Source organism: Electrona antarctica (assembly GCF_951216825.1).
Source record: "Electrona antarctica genome assembly, chromosome: 10".
Taxonomy (NCBI): Eukaryota; Metazoa; Chordata; class Actinopteri; order Myctophiformes; family Myctophidae; genus Electrona; species Electrona antarctica.
The window spans coordinates 26,145,188-26,172,246 of NC_136791.1; the positions used below are offsets into that span (position 1 = coordinate 26,145,188).

At 44.1% G+C, this 27,059-nt stretch overlaps 1 protein-coding gene across 1 annotated transcript in view; it reads left to right on the forward strand.

Annotated features, from left to right (window-relative positions):
• stk32c (serine/threonine kinase 32C) overlaps positions 1–27,059 on the forward strand; it is a 144,425-nt gene that overhangs the window by 84,053 nt on the left and 33,313 nt on the right. The window contains exons 3-4 of the mRNA XM_079511571.1: positions 7,200–7,351; positions 17,332–17,505. Coding sequence (XP_079367697.1) covers positions 7,200–7,351; positions 17,332–17,505 — 326 coding nt within the window. The remainder of the gene's footprint in view (positions 1–7,199; positions 7,352–17,331; positions 17,506–27,059) is intronic.

Below are 27,059 nucleotides of genomic sequence, written 5' to 3' on the forward strand. Positions count from 1 at the left end.
AACAGCGCTTCGGAGCATATTAATATGTTTAGATTCATCAAAAACTGTGAAGACGCCAATTGGCGTCATTGATCATTTACGGAATTCTGATGAAGACGCCAATTGGCGTCTTTCATCTTCTAAGGGTTAATGGGTTCAAAAAAGGAAGAAGGAAAAGGCACTCAGCTGATGTTTCTTTCCTTCTCATAACGTAATCGTATACCAATATAATCTTCATTTGTTTATGCGGGAATCACTGTAGTAACCTAAAGAGTATAGGTAGGTAGTTAGTTACGTTAGGTATAGGTAGGTCAATTATAAGGATTAGAAAGATTAGACTGGTACCCACTTGGCACCGGCCTACTCAGGAACAACGAAGGAAGGAAGGACGGACGGACAGACAGACACCATGGATGGATGGATTGATTGAGTGGTATCAGCCGGCCATTCGTCATTGCCTGAGCTTATCAGCCCAAGCCGTTAGGCGAGTTGCATCCTTCCTTATCCCCTACAACAGCATCAACGTTGACAAGGGACGGCCCTGGCAAACACAATGGTATAGTCCGTTGATGAGGGACGGCCCTGGCAAACACAATGGTATAGTCCCGTTGATGAGGGACTGCCCTGGCAAACACAATGGTATAGTCCGTTGATGAGGGACCGCCCTGGCAAACACAATGGTATAGTCCCGTTGATGAGGGACGGCCCTGGCAAACACAATGGTATAGTCCCGTTGATGAGGGACGGCCCTGGCAAACACAATGGTATAGTCCCGTTGATGCGGGACGGCCCTGGCAAACACAATGGTATAGTCCCGTTGATGAGGGACGGCCCTGGCAAACACAATGGTATAGTCCTGTTGATGAGGGACAGCCCTGGCAAACACAATGGTATAGTCCCGTTGATGAGGGACGGCCCTGGCAAACACAATGGTATAGTCCTGTTGATGAGGGACTACCCTGGCAAACACAATGGTATAGTCCCGTTGATGAGGGACTGCCCTGGCAAACACAATGGTACTGTATAGTCCCGCTGGGACTTTCCAACGGCGTGGGGATAGGAGTTGGCTCAGAGCAGGTGCCTTACCTTTGTTGGCACACAGCCATTCTTTGAACCATTGAATAGCATTATTGTTGTTGTCTGCTCTGTGCTTTGTTCCTCTGTGCCAGGGCACACTCCACTGCCTCCTCTTCTTTCTACCACAGTAACTATGTTCCTCTGTGCCAGGGCACACTCCACTCCACTCCACTCCACTGCCTCCTCTTCTTTCCCACAGTAACTATGCCACGCAACCACGTTTTCTGGACAAACTCCGTCCACGTTTGACACGATGTCGATGATGAGTTCTTTAAAGATGGTGTGCCACAATTTTTGTATTTTCCCAGTTTTTCATGTGTCTATGAGGTGACTACTTCATTAGACACCCTGGAGTCGTTTTTATGTGCAATGGTGTATTAACTTTGTATTTAAGGTTTCTTCCTGGATGCTGAACCCTTGACAGTCAAACGGGCCAATGAAATAAACAGTAATATATACATCACACTATCAGCCCCTCCCCTAACCCCTCCCCCTTTATCATACAACTACAGCTGTGTGCGGCTTCAGTTCAGGTGGATCACCACCCATCACCACCCACCAGGCAAACAAGGCATACTTAATGAACTGGTGGGCGTGTCCACATAAAAGCATGATTTTAACAAATACTGTACACTTTTTGGAAAAAGTTCTTCCTCCTTATATTATAATAATACCTGATAATCATGTTTTAGGGTGGAAAAAAATTGTGGCACTCCATCTTTAAGTAGCGAGAGAGGTCACTTGCAGTGCCACATCAGCGTGAGGTGGCACTTCACTGTGCCTGGAATGTTCACCTGCCATATGAGATAGAGAAAGTATAGGTCATTTTTGTAGACCTGGATTGTATTTAGGTATGGCCTGTTTTTGATTTTTTTCCCCGATGACTTTGTTTTGGATTTAGGATGAAAATCGTAAAACTAAACTATTGCAATGTGTATAAGTAGGGATGTCCTGATCCCTTTTTTGCTCCCAATCAGATTCTGATCATTTGATTTTGATTTGGTATCTGCCGATACTGATATTTAGATTTTTATAGAACTCTTGTCTCTTATGCCATATCACAATAGTACAAATCACAGGCAATATCCAGTCTAATATCATGATATGGATATAATATTGATACTAGGGATGTCCCGATCAGGGTTTTTTTGCTCCTGATCAGATTCCAATCATTTGAAAATGATGTGATCGGCCCCGATATCGTATTGGGACAATCCTATGTATAACGTATAAGTACGTACAACTGTACAGTATATGTCACTCTGTCCATAGTAACGCGATACGTAGTAAATAACGTAAAGATCTTGAAACTTAATATTAGATCTATAACTCTATGTCTGCAATTTGGTGGTCAAACGTGTCAATCAAGAAGTTAAATAAAATAAAATATTGATGACCACATTGTCATACATAATATAACAAACACTGTCTTAAACTATTCATCAAGAGAAGGATGAGACTTGGTTTTGAGAGCTTGTCTCAAACCATTTTTTTCCTTTGCAATAATGCCAATAGAGCTCATTATTTTTTGCAGTATATGTGCCTGATATAACCCACTATGGGACTGTAAAGTATACAGTATAGTCTTCTCTCTGGCTGTAAAGAGTGAACCAGATGAGCTACTGGTGGACAATAATTGAAGTGGAGCCTGGGTCTTGTAGCAGTAGGAGAGTCGCTGTAACATTTACTGCTGGTCAGACACTCTGCCTCAGGCACCTGCAGGGGAATCTCTTTAGAGCCACAGCAGCTGCTTTGATTTGGTCCCTGCTGTGTGGTACTTTGAATGTAGAGAAGAAGGGAGGTTATTTATTCAGTCCTTTTTTTGTATTCATGGTGCGAGTGTTTCGTTTTTTTCTTCCGAATGGGCGCTTATACTGCAACTTTTCTTTCTCCTGACCTGATCATTTCCTATAATTTACAATTTACAATTTAGGCATTTAGCAGACGCTCTTAATCCAGGGCGACTTACATTAACACATTGAGAGCCCACGCTTAACTGCCCAAAATTACTTTCACCTAGAAAATCCATTCACATTTTTTATAATTCAGCTGACTGTGGAGACACATGCTGGAACTTTTTACTTTGAAATGTTTTATAGTTTCTGAGTTATTTAATTTAAACGCCAAATGCATTCTCAATGGCGAAAAAAACTAACTTTGGTACCACGTGTTAAAAAAAAAAAAAAAAAAGTGTTTTAATTTTTCTGATTTTTTTTACTAAAAAAAATAATTAAAAAAAAAAAAAAGACGTCCACAGACGTCTTGGGCTATGCACGTTGCGCAATACCCAGGACGTCCACAGACGTCTTGGGCACAAGAATTGTAAGCAAGAACAAAAAAGCATGGGAATACATCACATATGTAAAATGCAGTTTATCAAGAAACATGCGTAAGCTAAGAACATAACTAGAACATATCTATATAATGACACTATACATATAAACTATACATATATGCTATACTATGCTATATACTATGAAGTGCTATGACTACATACAATGCACTTATTGTGCTGTCTACATGACATGCTATAAGTCTGTTTCAAAATGCTATCTAAGTCTAAGAAGTGCTGTCTAAGGGGGTAGGGTAAGTGCTATGGGCTATGGGCCTATGCTATACGTTTGAAGGAAAGCTTAATTGTATTCAACCAGATTTTCTTTTGGTGGCATTTGTACACTCTTCAGAGGTAAATGAACAGTATAAAGGATCTTTTACTGTATATCCTGTGTCATGGATCTTCCTGACGGATAAGCAACAGCAGTAACAAAAGCACATTTCATTGATGTTGAATGGAATCAAATGACACACGATCGATCTCACGTCTGGATTGGATGATATAGTAGCGTTATGGTAATGACTCTGACATCAATCTGTGCTGTCCCGGGCCCCCCCGCCGCTGACTGACCATTCACGGCCACTTCCCGGACAAAACCGCCATCATTAATGAATAAATGATGAACTTGTTTGTTTGCGAGAGCTATAGGCTTCTGCCACAAACGTCCGTAGGGCTGATGGTATATATATACAGTATCGCTGCCTGCCGGCTCATATGATGTTTTTACGCTGATTGACTGCGTTATTAATCGACTAAAATCAAATAAATCGACGATGGTTGGTCAGGGTTTTTTGAAAGCAACTCTGATTTTTTACAGAGCAGTTTACAGGCCAGGTTTTTTTGGGGAATATTTTTAGACTCTTCTTGGAATGATGTAATGCTACATGTCCCTCTGACATGGTGGTGCCAACAACCAGTACCCATAATTCACTGCACTGGCCTAGATCAGTGGCGCTCTCATTCTGTCCCTGTTTGTGTGTATGTGCGTGCGTGTGTGCATGTGCGTGTGTGTGAGAGAGAGACTGCGTGCACAGAGGTGGAAGACATACTCAGATTAGTGATGACTACAAGTCCTCACTTGAGTTTGATGTGCTGCCGTGTTGCTTTGACTATCATAATACATATTTTTAATAGGTTTTCTGTTTTATAGGTCAAGTAAAAATGTATTGTAAATTAACGTAACATAATTAATAAAATAGTTGCCTTGGTGTAGAGATTTGGGCCCTCATTTATCAATCGAGTGTAAAATCTGCCCCAAATTCGAGTGTAGGATTCGTAGTACACCCACGTCGGGTCGGCATTTACAAAGTGATCGCAGACAGCTGTTTCTTCCTTAATTTCGTTCCGACGTTAATAAATGTGACGGCTGAAATCTATCTGGCACGCCCTATGAAATCAAGCCTCGCCCTCGTTTTTGCGACATGAACAACTGCAATACGACCTGGAAACCATGGTTACAGGAAAAATAAAGTTCCCCTCGCTTGCATAAGTTGCCTTTCTGCCCCCTCTCATACACACAAACACACACACACACACACAGACGCACGCACGCACACGCAACTTGCAACTTGTTGTATCTTAAATAAATAAACCTGCATGAATTAAATAAAGCTGTAGCCTACCCTGTCTGTTTCTCCTCTCGCTTCGCTTCCCCCCTGTCCGCCTCACCCCCCCGCACGCATGTCACTGTGTGTTGTTGTTAGTTGTATATTCAATTATTAAAGTATTTTTAATTTAATATACAACAAGAAATATTAGTGAACGAAAACCTGAACCTGTGAACCATGAATTAAATAACAAATAGGCACACACACGCTGCTGTTTTGCATAGGTGCTCCTCCTGTCCTGTCTGTCTCTCTCTATCACTGTGGTCCGTCCGTGACACCGTGATCAACTGACCAGCACGTTCGACGATTTAAATTGCCTCGCAGTCGCTGCAGTGGTTGGGCTGTCAACTGTCAAATCAATTATATGAATATTGAAGCCAAAACCGTAGCCTCATGTGGCATGCACTGGACAGTGGTGGTGGTGGTGGTGGGCTGCAGGCTGGGTTAGCCTATACTATCTCCGATGCATTCCCACTTGCGCTGGCACGACACATTTGGCATTCGAGCGACACGTCGGGTTTATTAAACGAGGAGGAGATTGCACATACCGTAACTCCAGAAAGACATCGGCCTGCTGTAGATTATAGGCTACAGTAGGCTACCCACGTTGGGACTCTCCGCAGCTGCAGCACTGCACTAGCCTATAGTACTCTCCAACGTCCCGTCATGGAAATATTTCAGCACAGACAGCCCAAATCCTCGCATGTATGCGCTCATGCAAAACACTGTTTAAATGGCTTAAGCATCTAACTTGCAACATTGTTTTTAATTGCGCGATTTTAATTACTTGTAAAGTTGGAAATCTCCTAATTTCATATGACACAAAGACACATCTTATATGTATTTAGCCCATATATACCTATACAGTTTTATATAAACATTTTAGGAGTGAATACATATGTTTAGATGCCTGTGACAGCCTCTCAGCTGGTCAAACAATGCTGCTCCGCTGTTCTACGACAGAAAAACAGGTGAGGACAAAGCGTACGACAGCTCCCGACCAGACGTGGTTTTTGTCTTGGCTCAAGTTCAAAATCAAACGTTGGCGCAAATGGTAAATGCCGAAAATTGCGGTAATTTCGGCGTACACCCATATTTTGGCGTACGCACGGTTGATAAATGAGGGCCAAAGTATTGAAAACTGGAAATACTCAAGTAAATGTACATAAAACTGTACTTTAAAGTAAATGTAAATAACTGTGTGTGTGTGTGTGTGTGTGTGTGTGTGTGTGTGTGTGTGTGTGTGTGTGTGTGCGCGCCTCATTGCTTGCATCACACCACAGGGCTTGTTACAGAAACTATGTCACACATTCTGAATGGCTGCTATGCCTATAAAGGGCTTTACATAGCACGCCACGACAGAATAGTTGATCTCATAACAAAGGACATATCTAAACATTTCACACTGTCTGTGAGAATGTACAAACATTCCTGTGTCAATCCTTCCATGTTTCAACTCTGTACTGAAAATCCTGAAATATTTGCACATCTCTTTGCTAACACACCAGTTGTTGTTGTGGTCAATGAAGAGAACAGATCAGTTTCCATTCTTGAAGTGGACTGCACCTTTGATTCTAGCTTAGAGGAAGCCTTTATGACCAAAGTCATTAAATACCAGCCGCTCCTCCAGTCCATCGCAGAGCTAGGCTATAGGTGCAATGTACTTGTGTTTATCTTTGGCAGCCTATAGGACATGTACGTAGGTTGGTTCTAAGAGACTTCCAACAACTTGGGATGCCAAAAAAAAGCAGCTAAACGGTTTGCAAAATTCTGTGCAATCTCTTCTACTATCGGTAGCCGCCAAATAGGGCGAAGACGCTGTTACTTGTATACCCCTGAAGGGTGTGGGGGTATTTGTCCGGGATTTTCTGATTGCATTCTGCACAGCACCTTGTAAATATGTGTGTCCTTGTATAGTATCTCTTATGTGGACATAAATAAATGATAAAAATGTGTGTGCGTGCGTGCGTGCGTGTGTGCGTGCGGCGTGCGTGTGTGCGTGCGTGCATACCTGTGTGTGTGTGTGTGTGTGTGTGTGTGTGTGTGTGTGTGTACTGTGCAATGTGCATACAGTTTCTGTTGTGTTACTTGTTATACGCTAACTACCATCTCTCTCTTGTCTCTCTCTCTCTCTTGTGTGTGCGTGTGCTTGTGTGTGTGTGCGTGTGCGTGTATTTGCGTGTCTCTCTCTCTCTCTGTAGGTGTGCATCGTCCAGAAACGAGACACAGAGAAGATGTACGCTATGAAGTACATGAACAAGCAGCAGTGCATAGAGCGAGATGAGGTCCGAAACGTCTTTAGAGAGCTTGAGATCCTACAGGAAATTGAACATGTTTTTTTAGTAAATCTCTGGTGACTATCCTATGTTTTTATCACTTTTTTACACATTTCTACGCATGCATGTGGTCTGCACTGCCTGACTGTGTGTGTGCGCACCTTAGAGTATATATGAATAGAGACGGCACCGGATATCTCCTCCCATCCATTTGCATTAAGTTGCTCAAAAGCGCATGAGGCGATTTCACTCAGGAACAGAGTGCATTCTGGGATGGATTTGCCCCAAACTCATGAACGCGCTGGCCGTAGACAATCATTGCACGCGTTCACGTATGAAACAGCGGCGTGTCATCGTGAACGTGCACAATGATAGTCAACGGACCAGCGCGTTCATGAGTTTGGTCCAGCGCTGCAATACCAAAATTCGGCCACTATGTCCATTTCTCCTCAGGGTTTCCTCTGGGTGCCGTCTCTATTCATATATACTCTAAGGTGCGCACGCGTGTGGGTTTGTGTCTGCTTGTTGTGTATGCTGGCTGTTTGTGTTGTGAGAGCTTCTGAAGTTAGCCGACTCATTCTTAACACATTTAGGACTGAGGATAAGCTTCTACAAATGTCTTCTAAATCACGACAGTTTTCTGAAGAAAAAAAACATATATGTTTCTATATCAGTTGTTCTCAAACAATTTCATGTCAAGGACCTCCAAAATTATATGTAATTGGCCGCGGACTTCCAACTGAAAATATGTTGTTAATTCCCAGGGACCCCCCCAGAAGCAAAGATTTGAGTTGAAAACGTTCGCTGTCAAAGCATATACCGGTATTCAAAGATTTGCGCCACATTTTCTACATTTTTCAAAAATAATACGTTTAAAATAATGTTTAAAGTGGTTAAACGCAAAAAGCGACACAGAGAATTCTATACACTAGAAAACAATTATTGTTTAAGTAGTAGTGAAAATAGCCAATGTACAAGCTGCACAACGTGACGCAAAGCGACGCGCTGTGAGCTTGTAGATTGGCTATATTCACTAGTTTGAGTCCCCGGCAAACAAACTAATTTCTCCTTTGGGTCACGGGGCTAAAACGTTTGGGAACCAACTGGTATATTGTAGTGTGACTGACATTGCTTCCCCCTCACCAAATGTTTCTTTAATTTGTCGTGGGTGCGTTTCGTTTTGACAGGTAGCTAACTGCAATTAATTTCCATGGGAGATACAGTATAACTGGTGGGATATTCATTAAGGACCCGGATCAGCCCATGCAGCACATATTTGATAATTACTATGATTTGAAATAACCTCACTCCTCCCTGGCGTGTTCGTATGTGGGTGAATGGAAGGAAAGCACTGTCTTTATTTAACAATCTCCTCCTGTGCTCAGGGCACTCATTCTAAATGTAATTGGGGGGGGGCCTGCCTGCCTGACGTGGCATTCACACATTATATTACACGAGGCGCTTTAACTCCACTATAATTGGGAGGCGATACTGCATGTGTCAGCCTCGTCTTGATATACTCGCCGCAGGAGTATTTTGTTATCGCGTAGGTAGATATTTTGCGAGACAAATCGTGCACGGCTTGCTCACTGCAGTAATTAGGGACGTGCATTACGGCCCTAATGAACTTTTGAATGTTCTACTGGTCCTAATTATAACGAATATTTGATAGATAGATAGATGGACCGACAGACAGAAAGATAGACATGAAATATGCAACTCTGATTTCGAGACTGCGGTGTTCAAACATTGCAACTCATCCCTGTAGCACTATTAAGACCGCACGATTATTTCTTCCACAAGTTGCTTTGCGGTTGATCAAAAGTTCTAAAGAGTAAGCCTGCTGAGGAAAGGAGCCAGTCAACCAGAACAAGCAGAAGGCATTTTAATGAGCCCAGTAGTAAAGGTCTGTGCATTTATTCGATAGTAGAATTCCCTGCAGGGGCCTGCATACTGTATGTATGGCTGCCAGAATCTGCTCTGGTCTACAGTACCATGGGCTTTCGGCTCGTTCTCTTCTCTCGCATTCTCTCTCTATCCCCTTCTCTTCCTTTTGCTGCTTCAAAGCTCCATTGATGACAAAGACGCTAAGCAGCATCATTACAGCCAGGTGGGAGGCAGGCAGGCAGCGCTTCGCTTTCGTCTGCATTTCACAATCCTTTTGCTCTGCCTCTGTAAGTCGACTTTAAAAGGGACACTCAGTAAGTGGACTGCTCAGCTTATATTATGTGCAAATAGGAGGGGGTTTTGGAGCTTCTCCGAACAACAATGATCCAGATGTCCAGCCCCGAACGGGGATTGTTCCTTATTCTGGCTGTTCTCTTCTAGAACTCCGTACCATTCCCTCGAGCCATATCTTTCTTACCCCATACCGTATGCCCCTCTTCAAACTACATAAGAAACCTGCTCAGTGAAGAGCGTGTCAGAGTGTGTGAGAGTGTCAAGCCACAACTTTTTACCGCCCATCATTCTGGGGAACCCATTCGGTAAAAATAAAATAAAAATAAAAAGGAACAAATATTTGTATTCCCTTTTGTTTTTGCCTCTGGGGACGTCACCTCCTTTTTTGTGTATAGGAACTCGGGTTGGCTCCTCCCTCTACTTCCTTCCGGGTGCTTCTGTGTTTATTCCTACTAACAACAACGCTGCATGTTTAAGGCACTGGCACTGTTGACAGATTCTGCAGTTAGAAGAATCTGTCTTGAGGGATTAGCCAGCAGGTGACCCGGAGGACTCAAAGCTTTACGCCATCGATTCGCAAGGAGACGGCCACACTTTGTCAGCACTAAAGCCCAGAAGCCCTTGATCCCTTAAGATGGGACCCTCTAGGCCCCATATGATGTAACCCGAGAATACGAGATGAACCTTTTCTAAAATATCTTTGCCTCAGCATATGAATTATGATTGCCTCATTGAGTGAACAAGGCTATATTCATGGCAGACCAGCAATTTTGTTTTAGTTAGACCAGTGGTTCCCAAACTTTTTCATGTCAAGGACCCCCAAAATGACACTCATTAGCCTGCAGACAACTATTTAAATATATATGCCAAGGACCCCCATAAGAGAACGTTTTTTCCGGCTCTAGCAGTGATTCTCAACCATGGCTATGGACCCCAATTTGATGGCATTTCTATCTCTGAGACCCCAATTTATATTGTAAAATCAATGCGAATTTAACTCTGAGAGCCTAACGGGTCCAGACTCATAAGGGTCCATTTGGTTCCAAACTATCATTTATAACTCCCTCAAGGACCCCTGGGGGTCCCCGGACCCCACTTTGGGAACCACTTGAGTTAGACCCCATGATACCAGATTTACAAAAGCTTCCTCCGAGTCCAAACATGAACGTCTGATTGCCCAGCTGTGTAGACACATCAGTCACTCAGTGTGCAAAAAATACAGAATCCAGATATCTTGAACCCAGCTCCTCGGAGAGTGGAAGAGAGGAAATTCACCATAGAGAGTATAGAGACATGAAGGAAATCAATTCATAGCACGGATCCGCAGAGCATGGTTGTTATTTCTGCCCCGGTTCACGTCGTGGACACGTGTGAGCATAATGTGCGCGACAGCGGTGTTATATGCGGCGTACCTGCATACGCTGCTTCTAAACTGTCCGCTCTGTTTACCTGCTCGCCGAGGTGACGTCTTGGCCTGTCAGGTAATGAGATAAGAATGATGAGAGCTCCCCGCTCGGCACACAATCGTCCATCTCGCTCTCTCTGTAACGACGGGGAGCTTAATTGGCCGGCTTGGGTGTGTTGTGTCGCTAACACAAATTCCTCATGGAGACTGGAGAGTTGCCAGCATCCATATAGGCTCATCTCGAACAGGGCTTTATGATTCCTGGCATTTTTGGCATTCCGGCGCTCGAAGTCCGTTATTGATGGAGCTACAATGTTGAATGTACCAGCTGGGGGATTCTTGAAAGCTATACCTAGAAGCTATTCCCAAGCGCAGACAACAAAAAGAGTGAAACTCGTGACAAACTGCTGGCTTTCACTAAACGCCATACTGTAGTAGGAGTTATTTTATTGATAGGGTGTCTGAGCGGAGGCGGAGAGGCGAATGCACCAAAACAACTGTCAGGGAAAAGTAATGGTTCCGCCCCACACACGTGCACGCACGCGCACGCACGTACACGCACATGGTTGGAAGCAATCAGGGTAACAAGTAAAGCATTAGCCTATAGTGGTAAAAATGTATTCACTGGCCTACAGTGTATCGTAAGTGTTGCGTCACAACAAATCACTCTGAATCACCGACAACCGTAGACACAAGAAAGCTAGAGGAGCAATCAGAACACTTATACTCTTACCGGAAAGGGTTCTGTCAAAGACATTAACACTTAGAACTAGGGAGGATCATGTCCCGATACACTTTTTTCGTTCCCGATCCGATCCCGATACCACAATTTCTGTGTTGTAGCCGATACCGATACCGAATAGAATAATATTTATTATAAAAATAAATACTTATTTTATCTTGTGTTGTTAATAGCAGACCCCTCACTCAAATGTGCGGGCAACTCGAAAGCAAACTCCACCTGCCCCAACATTTTATTTTCCTGCTGTCAACCCCTTACCCCCGTGTCGGATCGCTCGTTAGACTGGCATATTCGCCGATACCGATATGACCCGATATGACCAAAAAGGGCCGATACCGATACTTTATCGGGACATCTCTTTTTTTAATATATATGTTTTTTTTGCTGCTTTCGCCTTTATTTATTATAGAGGGACAGACAGTAGGCTGACAGGAAATGGGGGAGAGAGATGGGGGAGTGACATGCAGTAAAGGCCGTCAGGATCGGGAGTCGAACCCGTGGCACACTGCCAGACTCGGTCGGACTACCGGCCAAGGTGCCTGGACCGCTGAGCCACGGCCCAGGCCAGTATCGGGACATCTCTACTTAGAACCGACAGAAGTGCTATTGAAGAGAAATTCATCATCAATATGAAGATGTGTTGGTTATATGGTAACCAATGGCCATATGGCAATTAGCGTGATTGATCCGCCAGCAAAGTGGGTGAACGTGAAAGTACGGTGTTTATGACGATAATATACAGTACATTATACAGGGTTCTATATTGAAGTGGGATGTAAGCATTGTATATTGTTCTGAATCAAGTTTATATTTTTATTAAAACAAATTTCACTTGGAATTCTTTTAATAGGATTTACAGAACTGTGTAGGATCTACAGTATATGGAACCATTTGCATTTGCTACAACTAAAACGCCATGTGGGATACAAGTAAAGAATGACTACAATGGTTTCATACAGTATAAAAATCTTCTCAAGTCATACATACAGTATGAGGCGACCTATAGGAACACATCTTTTGTTAATTAATAGCACCTGTGGTGGGAACTGAGATACTCCAGCTATACTGTAGCAGTATAGGTGAAGTCATCGTCGCAACACTCATTTGTGTCAGTTAAGAGTTTAAAGCTTTGCAGAAAGCTCCAGAGATCATCTTAAAGTGTATTTTAAGGGCTTTGAAAACCCAAATATTATGCATCATCAGCGACAGCTCGTAGAGTGCGTTTCAGTTTCACTAGCCACCCCTTCATCAGGCAGAGAGAGAGAGAGAGAGAGAGAGAGAGATAGAGAGAGAGAGAGAGAGAGAGAGAGAGATGAGTGCCGTCCTGTCCAGCCTCCATTAGGAATATTGATTTCCGGCATGGAATGGAAGAAGGCCTCGGGTGACAGGGAAACAAATTAGCTTCTACGCCTCCATGTCAGCAATAATAACAAGCCCTGCTCTTTCAGTTTATCCTCAACAGAGTTTCATGACTCATGAGTAAAAAAAAAAGATCATTCCCGAAAGACTTTTTGAGTCCCTTTCTTGCAGAACACGTCTCTGTGTGACCTACAGGACGGCGTTTCTCCCCCCGGCTCGCTTTATACAGTACAGTTGAGCAGCTCTCCACACGGCACCTGACTCGCCACTTAACCCATTTAGGAAAAAAAAGGGCTTCTAAATCAGACAGTTTTCAGGAAAAAAAACAATGTTTCTATATCAGTGGTTCTCAAACTATTTCATGTCAAGGACCCCAAAAATTATAGTACAAGTACAGTATAACTATAACATAATGCTTAAAAAAAAGAAAACACCAAAAAGGGGTTCGATCCCGCCCTAAATGGGTTAAGCGCATAACTTTTGTGTAGGACATGGTGTTCAAGGGGCCAGCCGGATGGGACAGCGTCTTGTCCGTCACCAGCTGGAGGGGCCGAGGTTGGACTCACTCATCCACCTCTCAAGAATCCTCAGCGGAGGTTGTTTTGTGTCCCGTGATTGAGTCAGCCAGTGATATAGCCACTAACTTTGATTTTACAATATACATTGGGGTCCCAGAGATATAGAAATGGGGGACCGTAGCCTAATTCAGGTAAAACTGGGGACGGTGTGGGGGTCCTTGAAATTAAAATGGTTGAGAATCACTGCTATAGAGCCGTAAACATCTTCTCTTATGGGCGTCCTTATTGGCATATATTTTCTAATGGGGGGGTCCGTGGGCTAATGAGTGTCAATTTAGAGGTCCTTGACATGAAAAAGTTTGAGAACCACTGATCTAGGCCATGAGGAACTTTTACAGACTATACAAAAACAAGGCGGAGGTTCTCGTTCTTTCCGTCTCTCTTCTATCTCTCTCTCCGTTATTCCTCAGCAGTACTGTTTACTCCTCCTCCTCCTCCTCCTCCTCCTCCTCTCTACCTCCCCGGACTCATTTGTCAGTGTGGCCTGATTACTTCATCAAACTCCGGACTTCTTCTTTCCAGCCCGGCTAACCTTCCTCTCTGTTGTTGCCATAATGTGACGATCCAAGATTTGAGCTGGCCTGGCCGTTTTCCACATGCTGCTGCAGACAGACAGTCAGTCTCTTCTCCAGGTATACACAGAGAATGGAGCGGAGAGACTGCCAAAGACTTGGGTTGGTCAGACGGCGCTGAGCGGCCGCCTGGCACAGAGCGAGCTCACCTGTCAACCGGATACCAGGAATCAATTGGTGACGAAGGAGGGGGCGATAAGAATGTGACAACACGGGGAATGGCGCCATGCAGCACAGTGTGGGAGTGTTGTGTGGGGCCACCACCTGGCGATAGAGACGCTTTGTATTGTGGCTAAGCTGCAGAGCTCTCGGGTCAGGCGTGTTTCGTTGGAGGTTAATGGAGTTGTCTCCCGCGGTTGGTTTCGGTTGAACGGGAAGACACTGGTCTGATGACCTGCAGCATCAGCCCGGCGGTATCATACAGTATGAGGAAATAGGGGGGGCTTGGAAGAGTCGGGGGGGGTTGCTCGCTCGACAAGGCTTTGGCAAGTTCTGAGGTTGAACTCATCGCTGCTGAATATTCCAGCAGTGTCTGTCGTTCCCCCGATCTTAATACATCAGGGAGAAAATACCATGTCCTTTGAAGGTCTCGTCTCCTCGGTGCGAGGACGTGGTATTCGGCATTTAGTGTTCACTGGAGATGCTTTATCTGCTTCAAAAAAAATGGAGCATTTCATCAATTATTGTGCATGCTATCTTTTGAAGAGACGAGAAGGACCAGCACAACAAATGGGATTCAGTCAGAGCTGATCTTCGATGAGATTGGGTGTTTTCTCTCTCTCTCTCGTCGTCTCTCGTCTCGTCGAGTTCTCTGATCTCTCTCTCTCTCTCTCTCTCTACCCCCCCCCTCCTCTCTCTCTCTCTCTCTCTCTCTACCCCCCCTCTCTCTCTCTCTCTCTCTACCCCCCCCCCCCCCCCCCCCCTCTCTCTCTCTCTCTCTCTCTCTCTCTCTCCTCTCTCTCTCTCTCTCTCTCTCTCTCTCTCTCTCTTCTCTCTCTCTCTCTCTCTCTCTCTCTCCTCTCTCTCTCTCTCTCTCCTCTCTCTCTCTCTCTCTCTCTCTCTCTCTCTCTCTCGCTCTCTCTCTCTCTCTCTCGCTCTCTCTCTCTCTCTCTCGCTCTCTCTCTCTCTCTCGCTCTCTCTCTCGCTCTCTCTCGCTCTCTCTCTCTCTCTCGCTCTCTCTCGCTCTCTCTACCCCCCCTCTCTCTCCAAACACTGGCCTCATTTATTGCTCACAGAAAAGCAGGAAATTGCATCTAGTGACAACCAATCACATTGCCCCCTCGAGTGTTGTAGGCTAAAGCCTGGAGGTGTGTGGGGCAAACCTGTGGCAATGAAGACGAGTAATGGCGCTCCAGTATCAGACCTTTGCTGGGGTGAATTGGTTTGGTAATAACGGCCATATTATTAAACAGAGTGTGAAGAAGGAAAGAGAAACAAATCACAAGAGGATCAATGTGTTCTCTGCCTCTGAATGGAGAACATCTTTCTGTGTGGGAGGCCCATAAAGAAACCATTGTTGCGCTATAATTATTTTGTAAGATGAGATACTAGATCCTATTTCATAAGTATCGTTTTTTTTTTGCACCCATGCGGTTCGTACTTTTTCGCTCTGTGTCTACAGATCAGGGAATGTTAGTGTTTGAACCCCCTATCTCCCCCACAGGACATTAGGAGGCTCCGTTTTAATTTGATGTGCATGATTAGTGAGCCTGATTGACAAGAATCTTCCAGCGGACCACTAGAAATCTTCAATTAACTCACATCAATCAAGGGGAGGGGAGGTGGCGGCTCTCGTTCCCAGCTTTAATTTGGTTTCAGTAATCAGTCTCTTTGCTCTTTCAAACAAGTTGCGTCTTTGGGTAATGACGGGTATTTGTCACTGCGCCTGTTCGGAGCTCTCCCAGGCTATATGCACACGCACGCACGCACGCACGCACGCACGCACGCACGCACGCACACATTGACACGTGGTCATAAAAAGACATCATGCATAATGCGTGCTGATTATAAAACCGTTTCATGTTTAGGTACCGGGAGCGGAGCCGCATGATGCATGTTTACAACACGTTGTCTTGTCGCTATATGCATGGACATGGCCTCGTGCAATGTTTATCCTTGCGTGGGTTTGTACAAACATGTCTATGCATGTTTGTTTGCTTTTTAGCATGCAGGCTATACAGTATATGCTTTTTTTTACGTCATGCATATGTATGCGCAAGAACATGCCAGCATGTTTGTCTTAACCGCTTATTAAAGGGATTGTGACATTAAAAAAATATTTTTGTATTTAATTTTTAATTTTTTAGATTTTCTGAGCTCAATTGCACCCAAAAAACCCTGAACTTTTAACATTCAGTAACTTTTCTGTGGTTTTCTGGCTCAAACAAGTGCTCTGATTTTCCTGCTGTTTGTGATGTAAAAGCCAGCAAATCCCATATATGTCAATGGGATTTGCCAGCAGATGTCACTGTTTTCACTTTTTGCCTGTTTTCATTGCAGCTCAAAAGGCTTCAAAACCCCACAGAAAACCCACTGAATGTTCAAAGTTCAGGTTTTTTGGGTGTAATTGAGCTGAGGTCATAAAACCTAAAAGAAAAACAAAAAAATACGTCACGAAACCTTTAAGCCCTATTCGGAACCTTCCAAAAATAGCGGATCTACAAGCTCACAACTCGTTAGCTTATACTGTAGATAGCTATTTTTGTACACGCCCAAAATAGGGAAGCCAGATTGAATCAGCTGTTTGTAGTGTCATGAGATGCCGCTGCATGTAGCGAGTGTGCACGTGTGTGCGTGTGCGTGTGTGTGTGTGTGTGTGTGTTGTGCAGTGGTGGAAAGTAACTAATTTTTAAAAGGTACTTCTACTTTACTGGAATATTTTCAAATTTCAGTACCTACTTTTACTTCTATCGTAGATCTGCTATTTTCAAAAGATTTTCATGCATTTGAAAACTTGAAAAGGGCACATTTTGTACAACGAGTACTATTACTTTTGGTACTTTAACTACATTTCGATGCCAATACCTTTGTACTTTTCTACTCAAGTACATTTTGAATTCTGGACTTTTACTTGCAACAAGAGCACTTCTAACATTGCAGTATCGATACCTTTACTCAAGTAAAATGGAATACTTTTTCTCACCACTGGTTGTTGAGTGTCCTTTCCAACAAAAACAAAAGTCACGTGAGTGAGCCCTATGACCCCCCCACCATGTTCCAGGTACTCCTTCCAGGACGAGGAGGACATGTTCATGGTGGTGGACCTCCTGCTGGGAGGAGACCTGCGATACCACCTGCAGCAGGGAGTCACCTTCACCGAGGACGCCGTCAAGCTCTACCTGTGTGAGATGACTCTGGCCCTGGACTACCTGCAGAACCAGCACATCATACACAGGTAGGTACTTACCCCCTCTCTGTGTGAGACACATCATACACAGGTAGGTACAGTACCCTCTCTGTGTGAGACACGTCATACACAGGTAGGTACAGTACCCTCTCTGTGTGAGACACGTCATACACAGGTAGGTACAGTACCCTCTCTGTGTGAGACACGTCATACACAGGTAGGTACAGTACCCTCTCTGTGTGAGACACGTCATACACAGGTAGGTACTTACCCCCTCTCTGTGTGAGACACATCATACACAGGTAGGTACAGTACCCTCTCTGTGTGAGACACGTCATACACAGGTAGGTACTTACCCTCTCTGTGTGAGACACGTCATACACAGGTAGGTACAGTACCCTCTCTGTGTGAGACACGTCATACACAGGTAGGTACAGTACCCTCTGTGTGAGACACGTCATACACAGGTAGGTACAGTACCCTCTCTGTGTGAGACACGTCATACACAGGTAGGTACTTACCCCCTCTCTGTGTGAGACACGTCATACACAGGTAGGTAGTTACCCCCTCTCTGTGTGAGACACGTCATACACAGGTAGGTAGTTACCCCCTCTCTGTGTGAGACACGTCATACACAGGTAGGTACTTACCCCCTCTCTGTGTGAGACACATCATACACAGGTAGGTACTTACCCCCTCTCTGTGTGAGACACGTCATACACAGGTAGGTACTTACCCCCTCTCTGTGTGAGACACATCATACACAGGTATGTACTTACCCCCTCTCTGTGTGAGACGTCATACACAGGTAGGTACAGTACCCTCTCTGTGTGAGACACGTCATACACAGGTAATACAGTACCCCCTCTCTGTGTGAGACGTCATACACAGGTAGGTACAGTACCCTCTCTGTGTGAGACACGTCATACACAGGTAGGTACTTACCCCCTCTCTGTGTGAGACTCGTCATACACAGGTACGTAGGTACAGTACCTCCTCTCTGTGTGAGACTCGTCATACACAGGTACGTAGGTACAGTACCCTCTCTGTGTGAGACACGTCATACACAGGTAGGTACAGTACCTACCTCTCTGTGTGAAACACGTCATACACAGGTAGGTACAGTACCTACCTCTCTGTGTGAGACACGTCATACACAGGTAGGTACAGTACCTACCTCTCTGTGTGAGACACGTCATACACAGGTAGGTACAGTACCTACCTCTCTGTGTGAGACACGTCATACACAGGTAGGTACAGTACCTACCTCTCTGTGTGAGACACGTCATACACAGGTAGGTACAGTACCTACCTCTCTGTGTGAGACACGTCATACACAGGTCGGTACCTCCTCTGTACGACTCCTCATCATTTTCGAGATCATGGATTTCACAATGCCACGCCAGACTTTCCGGTCCTTCATTGCCATCCCCAGTTCCTGCTCACTGATGCATTTGTCCCTAGCGATGACATCAGGGAACGACAGTTTTCTAACCTCTGGTCTGCTTTGAAGAAGAAACATGGGGAAGGTTGCCGTATATTAGATTAGTCGATGGGTGGCTCTTCCAAGACAGATTTTGCGCTCTCATTAGAAGGCGGGTGTAAGTGCCATCCAACCGTTTCTCTAATTTCTTTGAAAGTGTCCATGTCTCAGAGCCATAGAGTAGAATCGGCTTACATCATACACAGGTAGGTACAACCAATATCTGTCATCTTATCTCAGTGTTTCCCAATTTGGGAAACAGAGACCTCTCCTCGCCGTCTGGGTCTCTTCCAGGCTGCTGATCTATCCATCTATCTTCTGTTCTGTCCATCTGTCTAACTGTAGCAATGCGTCATGCACATTCCTTACCATGGTTTCAGTGTTAATTTATTTCAGAATATAATATTTAGTCTTCGGAAAAACCTTAGTCTTTTAGTCTTCGTCAACAAAATGAACACTGCATGGTTTTCAGCAAACAGCTGTCATAGTTGCGTTTGGAAGTGGGATTACTGATTTTTTGTCCTGATATTTTAATTGTCTGCCTGACCTTCCATCTATTCCATCTATTTAATCTGAATGCAAAATTTCTTACTCCTAATAACCCCTTTTAACGATTGTATTAGAATCATGATTTAAGACAAATCTTACAACTATCGTTCTAAAAAAATAGAACAAATCTACTGTATTGTGGCCTGTGCTGAACTATTGCTACTGCCATTTAGCGGTGGATGAGTTAAAGTTCATATAATGACAAGATTGACACAATCCAGTATGTCCTTTCACTAATGTTTTATAGAAAGAGTACAATGCAGTACCCTTTCTATAAAAACAACAATCCTGTCTTTCTTCTAGTTCTTTTAGCCCTCCTACTCTATATACTATAAAATACTACTCAAACTACTGTTCGTTGTCTGGGTTAGGACCCGCCACGGTGGTGTCCGATTTAGAAATTAACCGGGATGCCGAAACTTCTATCACAACAAGGGTTACTTGTAACTTGTAAGGCCAGACATCGCTGAGAATATCTGTGTTGTAAGGCCAAATATCCTGTCTCGTACGAAGGGCGATGGAGTCTCTCGCGAGGAGCGTATAGCAAATGCTGCTAGCCTCTATACTCTAAATGGAAATACCCAGTCTTTATATAAGGCTTAGATGCTGGATGCTTTCAGGGTAAGAAAAGCAACGCACATCCTCCATTGGTGCTGAGCCAAAACTGTAGAAACCGTGAACAATAAGGTGACCATTTATAGCCCTTAGGGCTATTGGGGTTCTACTGTACTTGCTGCTTTCAATATTGTCAAAATGTTTTAAAACTTTTTCTACTTTTCTCTATTTTTATATAATCGTCAAATCATGTTACAGTAAATAATCTTTGGCATTGCCTCTAATCATGCGAATCATGTATTTAATCAGAATCATGAGTATATAATCAGAATTGAGATGTCAATCATGTTCTATGTATTCTATTCAATCATGTTCACATTTATTTATTTATTGGTGTCACCTCAGGTCACCAGATGGGGCTATATTAGCCTTTTGTTCACACAATGTATATAAGACGTCATGTCCTGTTATCTCGTCTATACTTGACAAAGACCTTAAGGTCTGAAACGTCGTATTTTTTTTGCCTGCTGTCGCTAAATAAAGTTTGGAGCATCATAAAGTGAGTTGCGAGCCCCTGCTTTTCTTTTCTTAGCTGGATGCTTGTCACGATGACGATACCACTCAGCCTATATCCATATATGGAGTTCTATAATAACCTGATGTCACACGTAGATGTCTCCATCGTCTCCATATATGGAGCTCCAGGTGAAAGCCTTCGTTACAACTATTATTTTTCTGTCTTCGTGGCCCATTGTTTTCTTTGACTTTGGCATGTCAATATCAAGGTCATTTGGCAGGACATTTTAAAGGCGTTGTGCTTTTGACATATTGGCTAATAACTATGAGCATACAATGTGTTCACTGAAACGGTCCCATCGGCAATAGCTCCCCACACGCACATTAAATGTTGTAAAAAGTATTTTTGGTTGTTCTAAAAAAAACGGCAAACCCTGAGGCCATTTGTAGCACAGGGGTTCAGCTTCAGCTCATAAGGACTCCATCGGTGCTCCTGCCTCCAGCCAATGCAGCACATACAGTACAGTATCCCAGCATCCTTTCAAGGTCGGCACAATTATTTAATCTTAAAATGTACTTTAACCCATGTTGGGCGGGAACCCCTTTTGGTGTTTTAAGCAATATGTTATACTCAGATCTACAAGCTCATGTAGGTCTGCTATTTTTCAAAAGGAAATCGCGAAAATGTAGTGCAAATCTTTGAATATATATTCTTTCAGAGCAGAACGTTTTTAACTCAAATCTTTGCTTCTGAGGGGTCCCTGGAACAACATGTTTTCTGACGGGGGTCGGCAACCAAATACATGTCATTCTGGGGGTCCTTGACATGAAATAGTTTGAAAACCACTGACATACAGTAGAAACATGCAGGTTTATCAGAAAACTGTCAGGGTTTCGAAGACATTTGTAGAATCGTCCTCAGGTCTAAATGGGTTAAATGTAAAATTGTACTTTTCACCGTGCCAGCAGCAGTCCACCTAGAGTTCTGCTTCTAAAGTTGGGGACTTCTTTTGACTATAATGATGATGTGCTGCTGGTGGGGGGGGGTGTGCTAAAAAGGAATCCCAGTAAAAGGAGAAAGTCTTCTTTTTAACCTTGCAGTATTTTTGTTACACAGATGCAGGATTTGCTGCTTTCTTCTTTTTCCCTTTGTGTGAGAACTCCTTGAATCACATAATTATGGCACCCTGCACACACAGCACGGATGTAACTCATCCCATCACCCTGCACACACAGCACGGATGTAACTCATCCCATCACCCTGCACACACAGCACGGATGTAACTCATCCCATCACCCTGCACACACAGCATGGATGTAACTCATCCCATCACCCTGCACACACAGCACGGATGTAACTCATCCCATCACCCTGCACACGCAGCACGGATGTAACTCATCCCATCACCCTGCACACGCAGCACGGATGTAACTCATCCCATCACCCTGCACACACAGCACGGATGTAACTCATCCCATCACCCTGCACACACAGCACGGATGTAACTCATCCCATCACCCTGCACACACAGCACGGATGTAACTCATCCCATCACCCTGCACACACAGCACGGATGTAACTCATCCCATCACCCTGCACACACAGCACGGATGTAACTCATCCCATCACCCTGTACACACAGCACAGATGTAACTCATCCCATCACCCTGTACACACACACAGCACAGATGTAACTCATCCCATCACCCTGCACACACAGCACGGATGTAACTCATCCCATCACCCTGCACACACAGCACGGATGTAACTCATCCCATCACCCTGTACACACAGCACAGATGTAACTCATCCCATCACCCTGCACACACAGCACAGATGTAACTCATCCCATCACCCTGTACACACACACAGCACAGATGTAACTCATCCCATCACCCTGCACACACAGCACGGATGTAACTCATCCCATCACCCTGCACACACAGCACGGATGTAACTCATCCCATCACCCTGTACACACAGCACGGATGTAACTCATCCCATCACCCTGTACACACAGCACAGATGTAACTCATCCCATCACCCTGTACACACAGCACGGATGTAACTCATCCCATCACCCTGTACACACAGCACAGATGTAACTCATCCCATCACCCTGTACACACAGCACAGATGTAACTCATCCCATCACCCTGTACACACAGCACGGATGTAACTCATCCCATCACCCTGCACACACAGCACGGGTGTAACTCATCCCATCCTAACGTTCATTTCAAGCCTTTGCAAATCTGCTATTTTCAAAAGATTTTTTATACATTTGAAAACTTGGAAAAGAGACATTCTGCATAATGAGTATACTTTTGGTATACTTTAGGTACAGTTTGATGCCAATACTTTTGTACATTTTGAATTCCGGACTTTTACTTATATATATACTTTAACAGTATTTCTACATTGCAGTATTGATACTTTTTTTTTGTCATTATTATTGGCTTTTCTGCCTTCATTGATAGTATCAAGTGAAGATGGACAGGAAAGAGGGAGAGAGCGAGAGAAGGGGAGAGACACGCAGCAAAGGTCATCATGAACGGGACTCGAACACGCGGCACGCTGTCAGGCCAGAGCCTATATATACACTACAGTATGCAACAACAAAACCGTTATAGGTGAAGGCGCGCTCTACTCAGGGAGTCAAGTTGATAGTAGCTGATGGGTGCAGATTCTTGAAGATCAATGGAATAGCCGCAACGGAATATCCAGCAGTCCACCTAGAGAAACGAACGCGTTTCGGCACGCAGGCCATTGAGTTTGAAACACTGAGGAAGGCCTGCGTGCCTGAAACGCGTTCGTTGCTCTAGGTGGACTGCTGCTGCATGTGTTTTCATGAAACAAAGAAACTCAAACTTTATACAAGAGAGTGCGGATATTCATGCGCCTGGACCACCAGCGGGCGCCCTGATATACTTTTACACAAGTAAAACATTTGAGTAGGCTACTTTTTCCCACCACTGCCTAAATGCCTTGCGCACGTCCAGAGGGGTGCACGTGTGTGCGGTCCCCCGGCCTGCCACGGCCTGCCAGCTCCCCAGAGATGGATGGCCTGTGCAGGGGGTAGAGATGATTCATCATCAGCCTCTAGTCATCTCTTATCTGGCTCTCCAGGCGAGTCTGGGGTGTGGGGGGGGGGGGGGGGGGGGGTGTTCCATTACTTTGACACTGCGTGCCTAGTGGTTACTGGAGGAGCACTGGGGCTGTGCACTGTGTGTGCAGTATAGTGGAGGAGCCTGCAGGCTGTGTGCAGCAGCTTGATGTAGTGTCAGTCAGTCAGCGTGTGCATGGGGGAAGATTAGGGCTAGGAGGCAGTAGCCACGGTCTTCGCTTTTAAGGGTTTTATTTCATTTTTATTTTATTCATGAAGGTGTGCGGTTCATATTTGTGCTGCTCTGTGCTGGCTGGTTCCATTCCATTGTGTTGGTTCATATTTGTGCTGCTCTGTGCTGGCTGGTTCCATTCCATTGTGTTGGTTCATATTTGTGCTGCTCTGTGCTGGCTGGTTCCATTCCATTGTGTTGAGAGCAGTCTGGAAAATGACCTACAGTAGATGAGGAGGGTTGCTGCTGCATGCACAGTCAAATGTGAAGGGGGGGGGGGGGGGGGGGGTGAATCCCTATAGGCCAATTTTGTAGTTACAGTATATCTATCAAGAAAAGCGTACAAAAACATGACAGGCTAGTAGTAAGCAACACAGCTGCAGCTAATACAAATCATAATGGGGGTGTTAAAGATTTAGGCGAGCAGCAACCATGGCCTGTGGCCGGAGGCTTTATGTTTCTGGGTTGCACGCACGCACGCACGCACGCACGCACGCACGCACGCACAGACTTTTGGTATGTCGGATAAACGTCTGCACCCCGGGCGCTATCTCAAGAACCGGCATAAACGTCTACACCCCCGCGATATCTCAGGAACCGGCACAAACGTTTACTTGGACTGAAGGATGAACTGACTATAGATTCTAGTCAGTTCACTAGAAGTTGAAGGTTAAAGAACAAGGCCAGAGTACTGACCTCACAAAACATGTTCATTAAATTCCTTCAATGTCTTAATGTACTACACATACTATATATGTATATATTACTATACTATATGTGGAGGCATACAACAGGTTTTTACCCTGCCGTAATTTTTAACCCGAACCAAACTATAAAAGCATCCTTGTATTTCATGCCCCTTTAACCAGTTTCCTTCCTTCCTTCCTTCCTTCCTTCCTTCCTTCGCTATGTGTTTTGGGCTGTCTACAATGCAAAAGGCCCATACATAAATTAACTGTAGAATCTGCAGTACAGAACAGGTTAATAGCTTTGTTGAATAGGTTGAATAGGTTGAATAGGTTGCCAGTTCGAACCCAGGCTCCCCCAGAGTTACTGTCGAAGTGTCCTTGAGCAAGACACTGAACCCCTAATTGCTCCTGATGTGCTAGTTGGTGCCTTGCATGGTTTCCGCTGCCATCGGTGTATGAATGTGTGTGTGAATGGGTGAATGTAATGCACAATCTCTGTAAAGCGCCTTGGATAAAGGCGCTCTATAAATGCACCATTTACCATTTACCACCTGCAGGGCATCCCCATCTTCGCCGTCATCACAAATGTGCTGACATCATCACAATTGTGATGACGGCGAAAGTGGGGATTAGGTTTTGCAAAACTAATGCTTGGAATGGATTCAGCATCATCATAGTTTGACACGTCACATGCTAGATAAGGCATGATGAAATTTAGATTGTTTTTGCCTTGTATAGGTTGTTAATGGTAAGGTCACATATTATGCCAATTATGAAAATTGCTCAACATATGCAAGTTAGCATCCAGCACTTTCTAAATCTACCCAATAAAAAGGTAAAATAAAAAGAACTACCGGTAATTCACAAAGTGCGATACCAGCGCGAGTGTATGAGCCAGCAAAGTAATCACAGTTCATCTTCACTATACACAACAGAGCCTCCTTGTCTGCCTGATGATAAATGAGCCTGCCGTGATCTAAACATCAAAACTGTCAATGATGCATCGGGAGCCTTGTTGCTCTCTATTTCTCACTGTTACTCTTTTATTTTTATTTTGTCCTCTCCCCATATGCAGTGGTAGAAAAGTAACAAAGTACTTTTACTTAAGTACTGTACTTTAATAAGTACAGTACTTCTACTCCACTACATCTCAGAGACAAATATTGTACTTTTACTCCACTATACGTTAATTTGAAAACTTTAGATATTAGTTACTTTGTAGATTTTGATTATTATTACAAAACATACAATAACTCCTTCAGCCCTATATACTGTGCATTTCTGCCATTTGCCCAAGATTTGTTATACATTTGAAAACCTGAAATGTGACATTCTGCATGAAGAGTACTTTCTTTTTTTTTATCCCACGATTTTGTAACCCATTTTTTCACCCTGTGTCAATTATCTAATGTAATCCTGGGCGCTACACTTCCTCTGCCAACCTGGGGGGGCAGCGGACTGACCTCATGCTCCCTTCTATGCATGAGGAGTCCAAGTTGCTTCTTTTCACCTGACAGGGGGGAATTTCCCCGGCCGGACGTAGCGTGTGGAAGGAACACGTTATTCCAACCAGTTCCTTTCCCCTCCCTCAGGCGCCCCGGCTGGCCAGGGGGAGGTAGTTTGGGGACCAGGATTGCTGCATGTTTTTTCTGAGGGTACCTACCCTATATGGGACACGGGAGAACATGCAAACATAAAGAGTACTTTTGATACTTTAAGTACATTTTGATTCCAATACTTTTGTACTTTTACTCAAGTACCTACATTTTGAATTCTGGACTTTTACTTGTAACAGAGTATTTCTATATTGCAGTATTGATAAAATGCCTTTTCCACTACTGCTCATTGTATTGTTATTTAGTCTCATCTCTCCTCATGGCATGGTCAGCAGTTCTGCCTCTCTCTGACACCAGTGTTGTTTTTGGCAGCACATTTTTATTTTAGTTTTAGTCATAGTCTCTTCAATAGTTTTCATTTAGTTTCAGTCACCTGGAATGTTTTAGTGTTAGTATAGTTTTAGCCGACTAAATATCACAAGATTGAAGTCGACTAAATCTACAGTTGATTTAGTCGACTAAAATGTATTTCGGCAGGTCTTGATGCGGTCGTAATGACTGTTTTTACACTTGCTGAAAAATGTGCTGCCAAAATCAACACTGGTTTCACACACACCACGTTGAGTTTTTTGACTGGAGAATACTATACAATTATTTTGTTGTGCCAAAGGGAAGAAAGGGTATCCTAGCAACTGCCACCGTGCCCGCAAGGAGGGGAAATTAGTTTGAACGAGAGACGAGAGGAGATAACTATAAAGAGAAGATTCCCTGAGGAAAATAAAGCAGTAGCATCTTCTCTTCCGTTCAATACATTATTAACTCACAAAGGCAATTTGATTTAGATTTTTTTTCTAAACAACAGGAAACAGACATAAACACAGACATTTGGAAGCAAAGAGAGTGGGTCTGTGTTGG